At 38.6% G+C, this 21,985-nt stretch overlaps 1 protein-coding gene across 2 annotated transcripts in view; it reads right to left on the bottom strand.

The window, feature by feature from the left end:
• NFKB1 (nuclear factor kappa B subunit 1) overlaps nt 1–21,985 on the bottom strand; it is a 59,598-nt gene that overhangs the window by 28,242 nt on the left and 9,371 nt on the right. The window contains exons 2-5 of one of the 2 annotated variants that reach the window (XM_037380168.1): nt 18,523–18,572; nt 17,293–17,377; nt 9,415–9,455; nt 6,767–6,865 (exon numbers count right to left, since the gene is read on the bottom strand). In XM_037380168.1, the coding sequence (XP_037236065.1) occupies nt 6,767–6,865; nt 9,415–9,455; nt 17,293–17,377; nt 18,523–18,564 (267 nt within the window). In that variant the 5' untranslated portion in view covers nt 18,565–18,572. The remainder of the gene's footprint in view (nt 1–6,766; nt 6,866–9,414; nt 9,456–17,292; nt 17,378–18,522; nt 18,573–21,985) is intronic. The other variant, XM_037380177.1, reaches the window with a different exon arrangement.

Here is a 21,985-nt window from a genome sequence, read left to right as displayed (position 1 = left end):
GAAAATCTACGTATTTAACAAAAACCCTTGCATTATTTAGCCCAATTTGAAAACACTTTAAAAATTTATTTTTAAATATTAAGATTGTTTTAAACATTTTGGCCTCATTACAATGACTCTTCAGGTAGAGATTTTAAAGTGAATTAAATCTGTATTCATAGGTATTTTGTTAGTTCAATACGCCACATCAACACATATTACTCAGTTCAGTAAATATTTCCTTTAAGTGTACATGTGGATATATGCTAAATCCCCACCTAAGATTATGCAGGACTGCAACTATTATAAACTGGGTGCCTTAGCATAGCCAACTCTGGAGGACCACAAAGCTTCTTTTCCCTGTTATAGTTGCTAATCACTACACACTTTTTAATAGCTTTTAAAATTGTGATGTCAAGTAATGCCTCAAAAACAAACCTAAATTTACTAACAACATACTGCATTAGTAAGTTACTTCCTTTACATATATTATTTAGAACTTTACTTTCTTCCTCACAAGTAATACTTAAGTCAGTTATTGGTTCTATACCACTTTCAAATTATGTAGAATATAAAAATTACCCCACTTTTAACAAAGCAAACATTACCTTCCCTTCCAATTCGCTTAATTAACCCTTTTATCAGTGTTGGGGTTTTTTCCCTCCTCCTCTAATTTTTCTTCTAATTTGCCTTGGGCAAAGTTCTTTGTATTACAGCAGCTTATAGATCTAATCAACCAAGGTATTAAAGGATCACGATAAACATTAAAGTGATGAATCAGTGATGAACTGAATACTTAAGGTTATATTGTTGATAAAATGCTGATAACCAGGGATTGCCATGATTTCACCATGTTACTAAGTCCTGCTAGCTTCCTTCACTCCAGTTAACCCCTCTCTTGAACCCATTCCATCACAGCTGAAACACTCTGCATACGTACAACACATGCCCTTCCCGTCTTCCTATTCACTAATAAAAGAAAAAAAATAATTCTCTACTATAAATCCAGGAAGAACAGGTGTGCAAAAGTCCTCTCCATACTCACTGCCTGCTGGTTAACTGTGTAATACTGTATTAATGTGCATTTTACAAGTACCAGTTTCTAAAATACAAAGCATGGGATACTCAGGCTTTCCCCTTGCTTCCAAATTGTAATCCCTCCTCGACTGAAACAACAAAGGGATGCAGAATAATCACTGCTTCACCATTTCCACAATTTACCAGCAGCGACAAAATGCAGGGATCCCTACGTAGCTTTCAAAAGTCATCTGAAAATAAAAATGATTGCGCTTGGTGCTACATGTCACCACCACTACTACAATTAACTTTTCAAGAGGGGAGCTTTTAAAAAATTATTTTCATTTCATCCCGCACTGAATAAGCCTTTCCTGCTATAAAGGTCCCAGCACATCTATAGCATCATATTCATTATGAGTAACATGCATGTTCTAGTATCGCATCAGAAAATTTCAAGACAATCCTTCATCAGCTGTAGAAACCACAGTGAAACTGTACGTAGGACTGCTGCACGTCAAGGACTTTCCAGCCTCTGAAAGCAGAACACACAACTGCAGCAGTAACCAGATTGCAATCTCCCCTTGTTACACAGCTCAGCATGATCTTTGTAGTCCCTCCCAGGGGAAAAACAAGAGTTCTTAAAACATAATACCTTATGTAGGTCATAAAGCAAGAAAGGACTGTTTTTGTCATCCAGTCTGATGTCCTATGCTGCAAAGGCTACAGAATGTCCCTGAAGTGTTTCCTACCTATATTTCTTATAGGCAGACCTTCCTACTTGATTTTGAGACATCCAGTTTATCTCGTTGCCCAGCAAAATAGCCTCGGTGGTTAAATAGCCTTATGCACCATAAATTAAGTCTGAAATAATTTTTCAGTGCCTTTGAATAATTGATGCCAGAATTTCAGAATAACTTGAAATTTATTCTGGCACTAAGATACATAAATAACTATCACCTTTTATGTAAGAGCTTAAAAAACACTGTCAAAGGCATTAAAAGGCATAAGGTATATTACAATGCTGAATATCTACAGAAACCTAAGGATTATGGTGTTGATACAAAAACATACAGGAACATGAGAAGGAGATAGCATGTGGGTGCTGTACTGTTCAAAATCAGAGCTGTGATCTGAAAAAAATAGCTAATAAGCTTCAAATTGAAGACAGGGGAGAAAAAGAAAATAAGGAGTTCCTGGGAAGAGCATAGCTGTAATACTTCATTACATCCTGTACTGAAGCAGCATTCAATTGATCTAATCTCATAAAAGTTAAAATGCTGCAGGCTCACATTTATCTGCTGTTTCTGTTTGAGGGAAGATTTGTCTGAAAGATTAAAAGGACCCTATGAACTTGAAATCGAGTAAATTTCAAAACAGGAGTTGAAAGTTTTTTCAGTTATTTCACATCCTCCTGCAATCCAGACCCCAGCCAATTTTTTATAGTTTCTGGAACTTTACAAAAATTTTATAAGAACATTATTCTACTTCAAAGATGTTTTTTCCAGTTACTCTTACAACCAAGAAGTGAACCCAACTGGTCAATGACAGAAAGCAAATGATGGAACAGACCATGTCAAAGCCAGCAGCTACAGAAGCGCCCATTTCTCTTTCTAATCACTTTGTTGCAACAACTACAGCCCCAATCCTGACTAACCTTCAGTATGTGACTAGTGCTGTCCTCAATATGCAAGTACAAGAAGCGTTCCACAGATAAGGCACTGCTCACTTTTTATAAATATGTTTTCAGAAAGCAGCATCATTTTTCTTTTCAGTTGCTAGTTTAAGACAAAGTATTTCAGATTTGGCACAAATCATTTAGGTGACTGAACACTTACTTAGAGGTCTAAGAATAAGCAATGTAAAGTAATTTAAACAATTGGGAGTTGAAGATCATCTGATCCTCTGAACATGAGGTCACTCCCATGCCAAAAATAGAGTTTGGTGCTCTCCTTTAGGAGCCTGACTAAAGGGACTTGGTGCCCCATATTCAGCCAAATTAACCATAACGGTAAAAAAGCACAAATCTCACCAGATTTATCTTTGGCTGAATTTGGTTCAGTACAGGTTTTTAAGAGGGGTCAAGATTTATAACAGAAAGTCTGCTCATTCTTGGCTTATGTTTATTCCTTAATTCAGCTGTTAAATGAATTTTTAACTTGTGATCAGCAATCTATCACTCTACAATTTAACTCCTATGGGTGAAAAAAGCAAATATGCTGCTCCTTTCTTCACCAAAACGGTTCATCAACAACATAACTTCAATCTTCCATAAATTCCCCTCTTGAACTTGAAGCATATACTGAAATCACTGATTTCAATAAGACCGCTTATCTCCAAATTGAGGTATAATTTAGGACAGCCCCAGGACACGACGGGATGGGCAATCATCCTGCTCAGGTGCCTGGGTTTAGGGCTGCCTAACTGGCATGCAGCTTCGATTTGCAAGCTGAACTGCACAAGGTCCAAGCTCTTTGGCAGAGAGGTGGTGTTCATTAGCTTGGGCACACCTCTGAGCCATCGGTTACTCAGTTTCTGGGCTGGAGCAGATTTACATTCCGCTCACGGAGAATAGGCAACTTGAGTTTACGGCCACCCACGTAGACTTGCCCCCAAGGAGATGAAAATTCAGGACATTTCTTTCACACCACTATTTTCAGCAAATTCTTTTCACACCCAAAACTGGATCAAGTATTTCAGCGTAAAACATGAATATGCTTACACTAACATCAGCATGCAAGATCAGGTCACACGTGGTAAATGTGTAAGAAGGCCAGTGTAAATTTTCTGTACAAGTAGTTTTCTCAGTTTTTCAAATACATATAAACAAGTGAATTATGAATAAAAAATTTAGACAGTTAAGTAAGTTGGTGATAATACTAGACAATCCAGTTTTATTCTTTCTTCTTATACTATAGACTGTTTTCCCGCCTGGCCAAAATGCTAACAATGAATAAGCACCCCAGGAGCTTTGATTTCAACTGTTCTAGATATCAGCATTTTCCAGTGTTGTGTTACTTACACTAAGCAGATGAAAATGAAATTCAAATGAAGAATTTTAGGTAGCTTTCTACTGTAATCATGAAACTTGTCATGAAATGTAACTTCATTAAAACATATTCAGTATCTACAACTTCTCTGCCCTGTGTAACCACATGCAAAGTTATTTAACATCCTCTGAAACCGTACGATATTTTGTACATGATATTAGGATTACTGTTAGCAAAAACAGAGTTAAACAAAGGAATATAATTCCATAAATGATAAACATTAACAAACCAACCCATTTTTTAATATTCTAGAATACTACTACTGTTATCTAGACTCCATTTGTTGTGACTGTGCTGTTAAAATAGGAGGTCTTAAATCAATTCCACTTTGCTGGCCAGTGCAGATTTGCCTTAAGCGCAAAGACTGGAAATTACTATACAGGACGTGGTTAATTTAATTAACTACCAAAACATCTTGCTTAGAGACATGGCAAAGTCTTCAGCACTCCAGCCTTTACATGAAAGATATATCTTGGTATGTTCCAGCTCAGCTACAAGTTACAAACTGGGTGCAGTAAAAAAAAACCAACCAAAAACCAGACAACAAAAAAGTTGAACAGTCCACATTATGCAAGAAGTCATATCAGATAAATGTGTTTTCTTTTGGCCTTCAATCCATAATCCTATAAAAAGGGAATAGGGAGACTGCAATGCTTTTTTGTGCACTGAAGATACCTATTTTCAGGACATCTCGTGGTAGCTACCAGTAAATTACATCAGCTTTTTGTGCAGAGATGGCCAAGCAGAAAGGAGATCCCAATGTCGAGCTGGACTGACCACATCATAGCCAAGGCTAAAAGATGTCATAAACCCTCCTTTTTACAGTACAGCCAAACTCACACTACTGTCCTTTCACAGCACTGCGATCAACTAATGGAGGTTTTATGGTGAAAGCCTTGGCACAAGAAAAAAACAAACAAACAAACAAAACCAACAAAAACCCCAAAACAAAACAAAAAACTCAATGCAACAAAAAATAGCAATCTTCAATTGTGCTCACCTCAGTTATGACAAGGTTAGCACCCTTTGACAAAACAGAGAAGAGACTTACAGGAAAAGGTGTGAAACACTTCTGTCTTTACTGGCACCACTTGAATCAAGAACAGGCACTAACAAGCAATGGCCTTGAGGAATTTACTTGTGTTCCCTTGCCAGCCTCTCCCAGCAGGTGTTGCCATGTGGGGATTTGTACTAGAAAAAACACAGATGCGCACAGTAGGACGAGAGGGAGGGAGGGGAAGGGACACATGTGTGTGTTGGGGAGGAAGCTGTAGATGCAATTAAATTCTAATGATCAATGAAAATAGAAGGTTTGATGGAAAGCCAAACAGCATTTTGCTTTCTAGTTTATTCACGGAGAAATTCCATCTCCTGTATAACTAGCTCCTCTTTGCATATCTCCTCGTTGTGCTATTGTGCGACCCATCACACCTCTACAAAGTATCATTTGTATTATTATCGACACAGATTGGATTGGAATCCAAAGATCTGGCTTAACTGAGGTAAATTATTTTATATCTGAACATATCGGTGAAATGTCATTCATTGGTTCATCATTACCATCACAACAGGAAAGGGAAAAGCAAGCAGATCCTTTGCCTGGGCTAGTAATTTTTCATAGGTGTTTTGCAAGGCTATATGAAAACAGCTTTCCCAGCTTCTTCTCCATTCACAAGACTAACACCCTAGGCTATCTCAGCCAATGCTGATTATTTTCCATTAAGTCATGCTCATACTGATTCATCATGGAGATGCAACTGTTCCAAACTCCAGCCTTTCTCAAGAACTGCAGAAGAACCTCATGCACACTGAGGAGTGGCACACACCAAGGCAGAGGCTGACTGCTTGCCACTCCTCCCTTCCCTCCTCTCCCCATAAAGGAGAAAGTAAAGAGATAACACTAGAATTAAAACACATTAACCCTGCTCCTTGTGAGACAACCTCTAGTGCAATAGTTCAAAGAGGTAATGCAATACCGAGACTAAGACTTTCATTAAGTTAAGAAAATACTGAAAAAACACAGTGTATCTTTTCCATGGAAAAATAATTTGCTGCAAGAACCACAGGCAAAGACAGTTCTTCTCTAATCCTAGAATGATTAATCACCACTGTTAAAATCATATTGTGCTAGCACAGAACGTTTCTTTGATTAACATCTTTGAACTTTTTCCAGGGGGAAAAAGCTCTGAAAAAGGCTCTGCGAATACCTGAACATAATGCTGCTCCCATTAAAATGAGAAGTTTTCTGTTGACTTTAAAGGAATTAAGTCCTTAAGAAATTAGTATCCTAGAGATACTGAATAAGGAGTAACATGAACAGAAAAAGAAGGAAACCTTGGTAAATAGCATCTTAGAGTGGAGTAACTGACCAGACTCATCCTTTGCAGTATGCTAGAAGTGGAGCAACCAAGCAGTTCAGGCCTTGTTTTGTGCTGAAACTGCACCTTAAGGCAGAGGTCCGTTAGTCTGCACAAGGGCAGTGAGGTGGTGGGTGCAGGAAAGCTTACTGCTCGACTGCTGACAGATAAACATGGTGCCAAAATATCTCCACAAATCTGAAAACAACTTCCTTTTCAAAATCAATTACATTTTGAAAGTTGGGATTGAAATGCAGTCAGTTTTGAATAATTCCATACAAATTTATGTTGATATGCAGCAAGGTCCTATACACGTACATATGACACTTGCATTCGGTTCGCAAAACTAATGATTTATGTACTTACTTTGACCTGAGGGTAGGATTTTTTGTTCTTTTCACTAGAAGCACCAGGAAGTCCACCATGTGAAGGCCCTTCACATACATATCGGAAACGAAACCCCCTCTGTGGAGATAAAGGAAAAGAAACTTGAAAGCTGTTTAGAAACAAAACTTTAAAAAAAAAGCACATGCACAAACAAGACTTGCCCAAACAGCCTACAAACAGAAAAGTTACAACTGTTCATCCCTCAAATGCCTTCTGAGTAGTGGTTAACAAAGCACTGCTGAACTGTTGCCCTGGAGAAACTGTTGTATTTTCACTCTTACACACAGCAGCAATCTGAAATTTTTCTTTGAGTAAATGAAGATATTTTGAAGCAGAGGTCTATTTATACTCTCAAAACAAGATTAAATGAACACATAGAGAATGCAACAGCAGATACTCTCATGATTGCTGCTAGGTAGAAAGAACTGAAGCCAATAATAATCAAGGAAGTCCAAAGAATCATAAAGAAAAGAGAACAGGGATGAAACAGAAAAATGCTTCTTCCTTCTGGGAAGAGCATGTGAAAGCTGTTTCTCCGAGTGGAGTCCAGAAACAGCCCAAAAGCTTCAGGGGACTTTAAATGGCTGGGCTTTCATCTCAGCTACATAAATAGATGTCTGAATATACTTTGGGGAACTAAAGGATGTTAGCAACCACTCCACAGTACAGCTGTCCATTTATTCCATTTTTATTTATAGGAAGTAACATTCCCTTTAAAGGGTAATGTATAAGGCACAAAAGATGCAACTCTTAAATGTATTTGGTAACTTTACCTACATTATTTCATGTAGCCCCCAACTTCAAATACTTTCAGGATAGATCTGCTCCCCAGTCCTGCAATTTCTGGCAAAATCTCCATCTAATACAGGGCTCCCAGTGTCTGTCCAAACAGCACCAGATAGTGGTGTATCCTTCATCAAGAATCGTTCAGCTTCTTTCTAACAGTAGACAACTCTGAATTCAAAGTCTGTATTAGCTGATGGTAAACAACCTGGTTCAAAAATTGCTCTGTAATCATTAGCTTCAACACTTATCTCACTAAAGCCTTTTCAGTTTTAAGAATTTGTTTCCCAGGCAAATGTGAAGATCTGACTTCTATTCAGATACTGGCCAGGCAACATAATTCATCCTTAAGCGTGTATTTGCCTTCCTATGGCAAACTGAGTGACTGAGCGTATTGCAAGCAAAGTGCCCAGCTATCGTGAGCTTGAACTCAAGCTGCCAAAAGACAAAACAACCTCTGCAGTCACGACACACGGTATGACCCAGTCTCTCTTCACCTCTACGCTGTCGATCCAACAGATCCAGCAGTCATCTGTGTGGCCTTCCCCAGTCTATTGCCCTTGCTATCCTAGCTACATTTTCATACATACAGTCTTACTCCCCCCAGCTGTTTCTTTGCTCCAAAAATGATCACAAGCACAGCACTCTGCTGATGGATCACCCTCAGCACCCCGCTATAAACTATTGCCCAGCCTGCCACATGGGTACTCTGTTAAAGGAGCTGCTTGCTCCCTTCGGTTTCCCCTTAGGTACTGAACACTGTAGGCTCCACCATGCAAAGACACAGCCTGATTTGGGATGAAATAAAACGACATGGAAGAGGCAGTGTATTCTTCCAAGAGTTCACGGTACACTGCTGTTTCACCTATGACCATGAAGTGTCCTATTGCTGGAGGGATGCTCGGGCAGAAAAATGTCTTTGGTGTGTGGCTGAAACCAGCGTTCTCTATCATCTCCTACTAGAAAGACTGGATTGTGGCATGCTTCTGCAGAAGACCAAGAAGAAAATGGGACAGCTTTGAGACACCCTGTTTGTCTGCCTACTTAACATGTCCATAGGGTAGGATTTTCAGCAACTGATTGGGAGAGGCAGGAAAGGGGTCTCCATGCTGCAATAGCTTCCAGAGGAATACCTGTAATTGCTGATGCAACCAGCTAAAGGAAAAATATCCTGCCATATTTCAAGGCAATTTTCACTCAGCAGTTACTTCCTAAATCAGGTGCATGAAAACTAACCAGCGCATTGGGGTGACTTTCATACTGTCAGAGGAATGTGAGTGAGTGTTTGCTACACAGTCACCAAAAAAGTTTCATTCAAGTATTTATCTTTATTGTTCTTGGGTTTCAAAACAGTGAACTGTGACAAAAGGAATCTCAAAGAACAACAGAATTTTACTATGACAACACACAAGTTGAAAATTCCAGTAACTTGGGAACAGAATGAAATGTTTTTATTTTTTCCACTCATGTTTCAAGAAAGATGAAACAAAATCTAAAAATCTTCCATGTTTGGTCTAATTGTTTGTTTCAAAATACTGGGGTACTGCAAAAGTAACTTATAAGATGAAGAGTCTATACTTAGCAAGACATTTTTTTAAAACCTTCAGGTGTTTGGGTTTTTTTGTGTCTTATGACACTTCCAGAGAGAGACGAAGATGAAAACAGAACAAAACAGGAAATGATTTAACTACAAAAGTGAGAGGAAAAACTGCTCATGGTTAAGTGGCACATTTGTTATGAGAGTTCAACCTCTTCAGTGCTCACCTGAAGTCATAATTTTATTCAAAGCTGATTACAGTGACATAGCTACCTTAAAGATTTTCAAAAGGTACTGTTCTTCTTACCTGTTTTGGCTGTTCTATGATTTGAAGGTATGGTCCATCTGCTAACATAAAAGAAAGAAAAGCAATAATAGAAATTACATTTTTATTACTATGACAGAAGTTGCAGGGGTAAATTTGATGTCCTTGAATGTCTTGAGAAAAAAGAAAAGCACCTAAGCATCTTAGAACTTAAAGTTTAACAAATAATTTCATCACTTGTCAGTCTCTCATTTCCAACATTCCCTAAGACCAGTGCAGTAAGAAGGGAAGGATTAATTAAAAAAAGTTAATTTTATCTCAGAGGGCCTAAATGAACAACCTGATCATTCAGTTAAGACTCAGAAGGGTGAGTACGAACAGGATCCTCTCCTTGCCACTGACAAGCAGCCTGGCCTTCCTGAGCTAAGGTTAACTTTTGTATTTAAACCCCTTGGGCTCTAAAGGCTATACTCACAAGCTCTTGGCCCTAGGGTTTCCTACTGAATAGGTGCTTTTGAAAATCTAGAGACAGGCAATGGGAGGCTCTGAGGTATGGGAATATCGGAGGAATTTAAGCTGTCTCAACATGCCCTAACAGTCAGAACTCCTTTGAAAAAAACAAACCTGGAATTGAGTAGACTAAATAATTTACATTCTTTTAATAATTTCAGATACACTTTTAAATATACTGTTCTGCTGTGCCTCTACAAACACTGAACACACTCTATTTGACTACAGATGCAGACTCTACAATGAGATCCATCTTTGAGCATGATGTCAATACATAGAATCCTATGTTCACTAAAATTCTGTTTGTGTCTTTCAAAGAAGGCTTCCTCCAATGACTTTCAGTCTTGCACCACTCCCTGACAGTGGCTAACTTCATACCACAAACATAATTCAAAATTCATCAGTTAAATAGCCTTTGAGGAGGCCCTAAATCCAATGAGAACTCAGTGCCACCAGAGTTAAAAATTCATCACCTGATCAAAGCTTAGCTCCAACTCTGATCATTTTGATTCTTTACATCAAGAAGGAAAGCTCTCTAGGTGGATGGCTATGAAATACCTCTTACAATGCAAGCCACTCCTGAGACTGAAAATGATGATTCTGAGAGGTATGACTTCTTCTCTGCCTCTTGTTAAGCAAAGAAGATTCAGATTTCAATGCTAAAAATTCAGTTGCTATCAAAGCAGATCCCAAATGACAGCTTCACTATGTACACTTACACAATATTTTGCCAGCTATATTACTGTTGAAATTATATATCATCACTTACACTTTATTGAAGGTATTAATGCTAAGGAATCGAGCAAGCTCACTGGGACATGTGAGACCTCAAAAGCACACAAGCCACAGCTATGCCTGCAAGGTCTGCCACATATGAAGTAAACTGTGCCCTGCCAGCATCCAGGTGTGATCTGCCTCTGAACAACTGCATCATCCACAGGTACGCTGCCATCCAGCTAACTCAACTAGGCAGTACTTGGCTTCAGCAGAGAACTACATACTTGTATCAGCTTTCGTTTGCCAACAGGCCTAATGTTCACTGATAATTACAAATGGCAGAGGATTAATTAATTTATAGTTTGTAATATGACTACATGCATCCTTCTCAGCTCCTTAGTACAACTTCACTTTAATAGAACAGACCTTCATGTCTTTAATAGCACAGGTCTTAACTGAACAGGCTTCTCTCAACATTAAAGTTTTGATAGATATACTAATAGATGGAATTAGTATTTTTCTGTTGAAGTTAGCTGACTCAGCAACTGAATTAGCTTCATGTCAAAGTCATATTGCAAATGCTAGTCACAACAATTTCACATATAATTTATTTTCCAAAACCAACACTCCTCCTATGAAGAAGTAAAGTGCTACAATTAAAATCTTGAAGTCATGCAAAACAATTGCCTCAAGACCATATACACAACATTTTACATCAGAAAGCATGAAAACCAGTTTGGACTTCAGAAACTTTAAAAGACATAGAGACACACTTAGCTTTGGAGTGGTTTTATTTTTCAGGTTTTGTCTGTAACATGGAGTCAAGATGAGCTGAGTTGAGTTTAAGCATTCTTTCTGCACTTAAATTTAAGATCTCTGTTCACAGACCTCTAATCCTCCCCATGCTTTAGGCATTTAAAATGTTATACTTTAATGACCCAGAGGCCTTATATCTTCTGGGCACTGGCAGAAATAATGCACCGAAATACAACTGCGTAGTTCAACTTTCAACCAAGCCTCCAGGGCAGGATCTGCCAAGTAACTGTTCTTTGGCTGTTCTCCCCTTAGGAATTAATTTCCAAGGCACATACACTGGGTTACTATCAGCACAAAATACTGCTGCTTTCTCTTAAACATTAGCCAGACAAAGAAATGCTTTTTTATCCAACAGCTAAGTGGCTGCAACAGTACCCCAGGATGCAGCAGATCCAGGTTCCAACATTCCTCAGCATAAGGAAATTCAGACTTGTAAGAGAGGGATATACTGTACTGGCATATTGGAAAGCTGAAACGTAATTCTTCGTACCACTAAAATGGTTTCACCTTGCATGGCACTTGTGAAAACTCAGGAAAACTGAAAACTTAGGACTGTGGTTCTTATGTCCCTTTGGAAAAAGCCTTGTAAAAAGCATACAAATACACAGATACCTTGGGGGGGTTTTAGTATCTTTCTTACTAATACTAGGAATGTGCAAAAAAGGTGCAGTGTAAATGTACAAAGGCAAATTAGATGTCTGTTATCATTGATCCAGATTATATCAATTATATACCAATATATTTAAAACAAAATTTTGTGAGGTCTTATTTTAAACTTTGGGTTTTGTGACTAATCATTTTCTTTTCACAGTGACCAAGTAATACTCTGGTATAGCATCTGACCAGATCCAAGCAACAGTACAGCGAAGGCACTCTAACGGAAGGCACTTCATTATATCTGAAATGCCATTTAAAAAAACCACAGCAATATGCAAGGTAACTTCCAAGTATAAATGGCATATTATTGTGACTATAAAAAGGATTTTACTTAGTGAAAGGCCTCACCCAGCTGTCTTCACTGAACTCTGATTACTTCCCAGAAATACTGTAGACAGACAGCCCGGCTATGAGTGATTCCTTTTCTCTCTCATCCTTTCCCATGGGGAAAAGAAAAATGTTCAGTGTTTTGCACAGGGATTTTTTTAATATTTCATTTCTATTAGCAGGCATCTCTGCTAATCAAAGCTAATAAGCAGACAGGCAGCAAGAAACTGAAGATGTACACCTTGCAAGAGGAACTAATAACGAAGAGATTTGCGATGATGTTTTGCACCTCCGTTCTAGGCTGGAAAGCTGCTTGCTTCAAGTTCTTGTTTAACAAGCAACCCCCTTTTAAGTGTTAAGGAACCACAAGAAGGAACACTACTTAATGCGTAGCTTAAGTTCTACTTCTGCCCTACAGAGAGGCTGGAGTGGCATACAGTCATGGAGCTGGCCTCCACACAGGGATGACTATCACAGTTGCCATGAGCCAAGTTTTGGCACGAGCACTCCACGCTGTTTGCCTGGCACTGCAGCAGTCAGGAGGGCTAAGAACTGCAAATAAATCATGCAGTCCTCCAGCCTGGAGGGGGTTTGGTGCAGACTGCCACATCCTGAGTATGCTTCAGTGCTTCCTTTTCTGTCTTCTAGCCTCAGTTACCACAGACCAACCTGCATCCCACTGCCACCCCTCCAGGCTGACTCACAGTCCCACTTCCCCACGTCTTCTTCAACTGCTGTGTTTCTTCATTTTCCTTCCTGCCTGAGTCAGAGGCCCTCCTGCATCTTGACTCTTGCACCACTTACATTCTTTCTTCCCCTTGACAGGCCTCACCCTGCACACACACTTCCCAAAGGAGCACCCATCTTAGGCTCCCCTGTGGTTCCTTCTTCCCATCATAGCAAAGTCAAGAAAAAAGCGGTCTGTGGAGCTGCTGGGATATCCCTGCAAGCCTGGCACCACTTCAGGACCAGTGGGCTCCTTTATCTAACAGCTTACGTCGTACCTGAAGCCATTCAATTTAACCTGCAACCAGCTATGGCCAAGTGCCCTCCATGGCCTCCTCTCTGCTAGTGGGACCCCCCAGAACAGGCATCTCACCTGTGTAACTGTGCTGTTTTGCTCTGTGGACGTGGATAAAAACACCCATAGCCTCTAGGTTCTGATTGTTAAATCCAACACCAACGCTCTTTTGCCCATCCTGGCAGCTGGACTTTGCTGCTGAAAGCTCAGATTTTAGACCCAGTGTCTTATCCTTCCTGAAGGCCTGCTGCAGCATTTGTATGTCATCTCCCTCAGGGATTCACCTGCACAGGAACACTGCTGCATCTCAGCTCTGCAGTGATCAAAGCATGATGTTTCAAAGCAAGCAGCACAAGGGCTTTGCTTAACCTCTCTCTCCCCTCAGTTTACTCTTCAAAACACAGGAACAGAAGATTTAGAAAAAACGCTGGAAGCAGTATGTAAGTCTGCTCATTCTTCTGAATATTAGGGCCACTGCTATGGGACAGAGGAAAATGAACGCTCATCTAACCTTTGGTGATGGTCAGGCTCCCTTCAATCTCTAAATCATCTCCCTCTGAAAAAACATGAAATAAAGTTTTTGTAAGTGCTTTCTTTTTCCCTCTATGCCCTTCTAATTTCTCAACAGCCAGCACCACAGAGGGTTGGGCAGAGGAGGTTAAAGAACTATCAGAAACCTGTAATTTTAGCAGCCTCCAGGCAATACTGCCCAGCTGCTGATAGCCCTGCTTCAACTTCACAGGCTTAAAACCACAACACCTTAATGCCAACAGCTAGTCAGGCTAGGGCCGCTAAAACCCAAAACAACCAGTTCCCAAACCCACCTGTAACTAGCACACAGGTTGCTACGTGATTACATGGTTGTAGATGGCCTGGTATTATCAGGAGGAAGTAAGAAATACCCAAAATTCTACAAGGCTTTGCTTGGAGCGATGTCCATTGCTGCTCCAGTTCAAGTCGTTACTTTCTCCCTTCACTACATAGTGGACATCACACTGATGCCTATCTGCTTGTACACTGCCTACGTATGTGCCACGGGTAATGCTCCCTGATGCCATTGAGGATTAGTACCCAACTCTCAAAGGGAGGATACTTCCCCACAAACCAAAGACGAAGCTGACTTCATGACATACTGCCTTTGCTGCTGGTGATATTTCAAACACACAGTTCAGCCCTGCAGTTTGCACTGCTATGGCAGTTGTTACAGATCCATCCTTTTGTCACCAAAAGCACACAGAGATTACTTATCTTTCTAGATTTAGATGTAAAAGTAGAACTTGAACCACGTAACTACGTACTACACCTTTAGAGCCAAAATAACCAAGCCTAATTTTTTACTTAAAACTGATGCTCATGAGATAGAAAACAAAGTGAGCAAAGACACTTGAGCACTCTCAAACTCATGGAGAAAATCCTTGTCCTGACATCTCAAAGGTTTGCTACTATTACTGTAAATATTAACCTTTCAGCAGAAATCTATCATCAGAAAGTCCCCAGATTCCCCAGCTATTTGTTGATTCAGCTATGCTGGCATGATATGGCAATCCACAGTTACTGATTAAACCTGCCTGCCAATGTAGTAAGACTGACATTGTGCATTCATGAATGCACAGATGGAAAGATGTAGGTACACACCAAACCATGAGGAAGAACTAATGTCTTCAGTTCTTTCTGTTTAAATCATCCAACTGTCCTAGAGAAAAATTGTTTCTTAGAACACTTATTTTACCCTCTCCATATCTCAGCTGGAAGTACTTTTGGAAAACCCCACATGAATTTTTAACTGGCCCTGCTGTGTGGAAAGAAAGAATTAGTTCCTGCTTGGAAGCAATTGAAGCGTAATATATAAATTATCATAGTACCTTATAACTGAAGACAGTCTGTAGTAACAACACAACAGTTTCAAGCAAGGGAGGAAGTAAGCATTATAGCGATACTACTCAAGAAGCAAAATCACTGTGGCATCATCTGATGCCATCGAAATGATCAACATTTTCTAAAACTTGTGATTTAACTTTTTGTTTGTGATAACCTAAAATCCATGATCCTTTATTAAATCCCATTTTGTACACAGGGAACTTGCCACCTACAGTGCAGTAGGAGACAAGAGCGGTGCCACTAATAAAATAAAAAAAAAAAAAAAAAAAAAAGGCCTTTTCTAAGCAACTTTGCAAATTAAGAATAAAGCTAGACTTAGCCCAGGAAGAGTCTTCTGTGACTGCAGAACTCAGTGAATTCTTGACTCCCCCACATGGTTTTAAAAACAGCTGTTTTTCTAGTTTAGACAGGACATAGCTATCTGAATATCAGTTCTATATATCAGAATAACTTGTATGGAATGAGTCTGGCATGAGGAGTAGAGAGCAAGCTTAAAAGGTGTACGAGGAAATGGGTGAAATGAGGAAAAAATATCCAATAATCTTATTTGTTCCATAGAAACTCTGGGACAAGAGTGAAAAAAACCCTTGGTATACAATGCACAAGCCCTTTAATCCTACACACATGAATCTCACTGAACGATTTTATCTGCCTTAATAAAAACACACTGCAAACAAATGATTGCAACATTAATTTGTTGGATACTTGTCCATATTTGTCAAGAGCTTTGCTCATCAAAATATTTTAGCTTGAAACAGAATTTCTGTATCATGTGTTTCTTGATCCTTCCTCTTCACTACTATTCAGTCAAGAAAACTGAATTAATGTTTTAAAGCATGAAACACTGAACAGTAAGCATGCCTTAATTTTTATTTTTAAATCAGCATTTATTATTACTTTAGGGTGGAGTTTTACCTAAGAAGTAAAAAGTTAACTGTTTATTTCATTTTACCTTTCACACCTCCACTGCTATCAAGCGTACCAAATACTGCAAACAAAATGATCTGCATTTTCAACAAAAGAAATCAATCCGCAATACAGAAGACACCAGCTACATCCTGATGCAACAAAGAGATCAAGAACAGAAAGTTGTCATGTTAAAATACATTAATAGCTATATTGGAAATATATACCGAGAAAAACCTCATACGCTTAAACAGATTTTTATTTGCTTCCTCCTTTCATATCAGCTATTCTAATAAACTAAGCAGGAAAACCAGAGTTTTCTAAATTGAAGCATGAAGTAATACTTATGAAGAAATTCAGTAAGCAAAACCAGACCAAGGATCAAGCAGCTAATACTGGCTGAGATATAACACACTTCTATTTGATATCGATGTTCAGGAACTGTACTGTAAGAACCGTGTATCAGACCTTTGCAGAGTATTACTTGCTTACTTTCAGCAGTTGGTCGCAAAACTTGACTCTGAACTTTCAAACTAGTGTTATTATTCAGGAAATTGTTGGGTACTTTTAATACCAGACTGCTACTTTACAGGAAACAGAGAAGTCACCAAGAAGGAAAAACAGATTCGAATGATACAGGAAGCTGAATATACTCTGCATTTTATTAGTGGAAAAAAAAGCACCTTAAGAATTACTACAACAAATGAAACACCATTCAAAAGAAAAATTAAATACATGTTGCACTCTGCAAACTGGCAATACAAACATGTAGATCACCGAAGATGCAAATTTAGAAAAAAAAAATAATTCATAAAAACAGGTCACTTAAAGCTCTTTGGTCACTCTCATTTAACTAATTGAAACTTTCAGTTTCTATACAGGTCAAAAGAAAATCAGATCTGCCTCACTGTTGAAAGTTTCATGAGGGCAAGAAAGAGATGCATAAGGGTGTAATACAAAGTCTAGCTGACAACCTCAGGATCTAGTATTATGATGTAAACAAAAAAGCCTATGAAAAGAACTTCACAAAAAAAGAAACTCGAAGAAAAAGCAGGACAACAGCACAATCAAATAGCAACAGTTCCTACCTGTTCGTAGTGGCAAGTCTGAAGTGATGTAATTTGTATTACTAAATAATGCATTCATTCCCACTAACTGATCCATTGCAAACATCTGTATTGAAAGAAAATTTATTCTTCATTACTACATATATACATACTTTCATAAAGCATCCATCAGCAAAGGATTTCAAAGTTCTCTACAGATACTGAGACTGCAAACACCCCGGGTGCAGTACATAACCATTTTGTATCTATTTTATTTCTGCTGGCAACAGCAGTGCAAACAAAGCTGACAGTACTGACCAAGTTTCTTTCACCTGTATCACAAGACTGCAGTGTTTCTAAATATGGAATTTGCTTACATGCACTAATAACTACTATATATTCAAAAGAGCTTATATGGTAAATTCTGAAAATCTGATCCTAGATGTCTTGCCCAAAGCCTTGCTGAGAACCTGTGAGTTTTCATCTCCACATATGTGATTAAACCCCACCAGACTACATCCCTTATGTAAATATTCATGCAAGCTCTAATACAAGAAAACAGTATAGCCAAGTTACAGTTTGGGTTTTGTTTTCTTTTTTTTTAAATACTGATATGTCTTAACTCACTGTAATTGTTGCCAGGTATAAATCTATCATCTTCCAAAGTGCAGCAAGCATAAAGGAGAAAGTAGTTTCTTTTTGGAAATTAAGGTAAGTAGGAATGATCTGTTTTTCACTCAGACTTTTCACTTAAACACCATTCTCACAATTCAAATAAATCATGAAATGACCTAATGAGATCAGGAAGAGTTTCTGAAGAGCCAGGCCCACTGATCTGTGTGAGTGAAGGAGCACTGTAGTCATCAATGTCAATTCAAATTTCACAAAAAGATGATACAAAGGGGCTTTCTAGGGCATAAGGGGCATTATTTTCAGATAAAGTCCGATGTCCACCACAAAAGAAATTTAAGAGCAAGCATCACAGGCAGACGGGGAATAAAAATGAGTATTTTTTCAACTGCTTCTTTCAGCAGGCTTAGCTTTACTTTTCATTTCAGCCATTTCACCAGTGCCAAGGCTGGTCGCATAAAAAACACCTTACAGGGAAAAAAAACACACCTAGATTTCCCCGAATCTGATTTCTGTCAATACCTACGATGTTTTTATATCTCCACATTGATAAGCCTAGGAAATGAAGGACAATATAAGAGGAAGCCAAAACAGAGACCTAGGAAAGAATACAGGGCTTGGAAAATACACACATCTACTTACTTGGGGATCAGACACTCCCATAATATAGGAATCTTCTGCCATTTTAAGTCCTGAAACACAAAAACATTATTAGAACTCTCATTTTTTAAAATGTACAGCTATAGAGAAACTTGAAAAGCATTAGCGTTAAAAGCCCCATCCCTGACCCTTCCTATTTGACTCATAATGTTAATAATGTCTAAAATACTCTTAAGATTCCTCAGTATTTGCAAGGGGCAGGCTAATGACACCACAGGCTACAAGCTAGGATTTTCCATTGCCTGCTCCCAAGCAGCTAAAAATTACAGTCCAAGTTCTGAAGTCAAAATGTATTGAAATCAGGAATTAATTTGTTTCTTTCTTTGCTCTGACTATTCTGCCATTAAGAGTTTAGGCAAAATAATTATCATTGTTTAGCAAAAGCAGGACTCTGCATTTTTACACAGTAAAAAGACTTCTGAGCATTCATGAATGAACCCTGATGGTTTTCTTGTGAAGTATTACTAAATGCAAGATAAAGATGCCAGAGAAAGAACATGCAATGTTTTTTCTTTAAGTAAAACCAGGAGTCAAATATTGACTACTTTTGGAGGACACCTTTATTTCCAGAGGTCCGCTGGTGCTTGGCTCTCACAACTACTCTGCTGACAATGAGAATTATGGATGCACAACATACCTAATCCTCTCTCACAGGTCTACATGTAAATGCTGGATACTGGGAAAGCGAAAGTTTAGCCTGGGTTAGTTTTCCTGGGACCAGTAGCAAGCCATTAGCAGACCCTGGAAATGTTCTTAGGAATGTATTAGGTCTATTATAAAAGATCAGTGTTATTTCCTTTCATGGAGATGTTATTGGAAGAATTACAATTTCACTTACATTGATGTTACTAACAAAGGCTCTCTAAGGGAGCATCTGAAAATAACTGTAGTAACTATCTCAAAAGACTCATGTCTGCATGCAAGCAAACACTTTAAATAAGGTTAATAAATAATGGAAGACAGACACATGTCACTGGCCCACATATTCTACAATGAATGTGAACCATGCTTTCCAACAAAGTGAACTGTGAAAACCTACTGCCGTAAGACAGAGAGTGGCAAGCGATCAGTAAACCAGTAAAGAAAAACTGAGCAGTAAACCAGTAAAGAAAAAGTGAGTCTCCATGTACCTTCCACAGGAACTAAAAAGGCAAATATCAAAAAGAAAATTGGAATACTCAGGTACTCCACTTCGATGGAGGCTCAATTCAGCTTGTTAACAAGCTCCAAAGACAACATATAGCCACTCATGCCACACAAGTAGAAAATGAAACAAAATTTTACATGGAGAAATAGCAGACAATACCCAGACAACTTCCAGGAAAAAGGGGTCCATGAGGATAGAATGATTTTTAACCTAAAAAACAGAAGTACTCACCCGTTTGTTTATCAATTTTAGAGAGAAATATTTACTGGCTAAAATTTATTTGTAGTATTTGAGCCAACAGCAAATCACTGGTCCTAAGATTTCAGCCAAAAATGAGTAACAGACATAACAAGCTGCCACAGTCACCCATGCTGTACATCATCACCTAATACATCAGGATTTCAGTTACGTAAAAAATACCAGTCCATCACATTATCTCACAAGCACATTCTGCAAAGTATTATTGTCATCAGTCATTTGCTATTGATATTATCAATCTTTATGGAAAAAAGTAAACTTACAAGGTGTAACAAAACCTTCAGCATACAACAAACTTTACTAAGATGTTATTATTTGACATTCCATTTCATAGAAAAAATATAACTCTCATCACCAATTAACAAGTTGCTGAAATCACTGAAATAACTGCAATTTAGGTTTTGGCAAACACATCCCAGTTAAAGGTGTGGACATCACATTAAAAAAAAATAATCTTAAGACCTCAACAGCCCTGCTGATGCACACTGATATACGAACTGAGTGCAAATGCCAGATTTATTCTGTATAAACAATAAAAGCTGGTCCTAAAAGCCTTGGTTTTTTGATCTCTCATATTTATTCACTCACTATGTCATAAGTCACATATGCAAAATTGTGTTCCAAAACACCTGAAGTACCCAATGACCTTGGTAAATATGCTTATTCAGGAAAAAAATATATTCTAAGGAGCTAATATGAATAACATCTGCCCACTTGCGTGTTTGCTATATGTATACTTGTCTGCAAAACTTTCAAATAAAGCATCTCACAGCTTTTTCTGTAAGCCCAACAAGATATGCATCGGTCTCACTCCAGCAGAACCCTGTGGGAGAAGGGCAGTTCTCACACCCGCTACGCTTCCTAGTCACATTTACAGTTCTACAGTATGTGACTTCAACAAAGTGGAAAAATATCGCAGAGGCAGTATTGCCAAAAGCTTTTCATTTAAAGTACTTTGATACAAAAATTAGAATCCATACAGAAATAAAACCTACGTCCACCTGAATCAGTCCTTCAATTGCACCTGATGAAAGTGGTCATTTCTGGCTTTTTGACTGATGCAATGAACAATGCCATGAGGGCAAAACAGCAGTCACTGAAGATGAACATTACACTCAGAAGCAGCAAGGTAAACACCCACATACTACCCAGCTACCTGTAGGTAGGTACTAATCAATTTCTAACCAGGTATTAAACAATCTCTCTCACACCAGATCCTTTGTGTTCAAGTAGCGTTTGAGGGAGAGGTTAAAGACATTCTCTCTGGCTTGCTGCACCAGTTTATTACAAACACACCATGATTCAGATGTGCAAACATATGCCTTTGTGCATGTAAACTGACACTTGACTACTTTTTCAGGGCCTAGATAAAAATTAACCCAGCAGTTTAAAATGACCCCTCTAAATGACTGAAAACACTCTCAGTTTCACTATATATCTTCTCCTCTTTCAAATCCAAACAATTGTCAAAAATGTTCTGTGAGCCCCGCCTCCAAAATAGAATTTATTTCCTTAGGATTTATTTAGTTAAGAAATCCCTAAGCTTTCTTTTACAAGAAAATGGGCAAATCCAGGGAGTCAATAACATGATTAAAAAACCAAAGAGACACTTTCAGAAAAACAGACCCTAGCATTAATCGTATGACTTTTAATTGGCCTCTTCCCTTACGGCTTGAGTTTCTAAGCACCTTTCCTACATGCATTAAGTGGTAAGATTAGCATCTACCACGAGTACCTTTGTTCATTCTTTCCTTACACAAGCTGTATTTTGGGGCAGAGATTGTTTTTATCCAAGCTGTATTTGCTGCTATGTGCATCTCAGAGAAGTCAAGTCAAAACCACCTCTCTCTCATTTGAAGATGACTGGGATTAAAATTGTGTTGTGGAAACTCATGTTACCACATATACCTGCTTCCCACGTAATCTCTGATTCCCACAAACCGTACTGCAAACTTGCATCTACAATAAAAAAATACCCTTACACCTGCAGACCAGAGTCAACCACGACAGACTCCACCCTGGAGATCGTCTGAAGTCTTT

The sequence above is a fragment of the Falco rusticolus genome, chromosome 1, assembly GCF_015220075.1.
Source record: "Falco rusticolus isolate bFalRus1 chromosome 1, bFalRus1.pri, whole genome shotgun sequence".
Classification (NCBI taxonomy): domain Eukaryota; kingdom Metazoa; phylum Chordata; class Aves; order Falconiformes; family Falconidae; genus Falco; species Falco rusticolus.
This window is presented reverse-complemented; position numbering and strand designations above follow the sequence as displayed.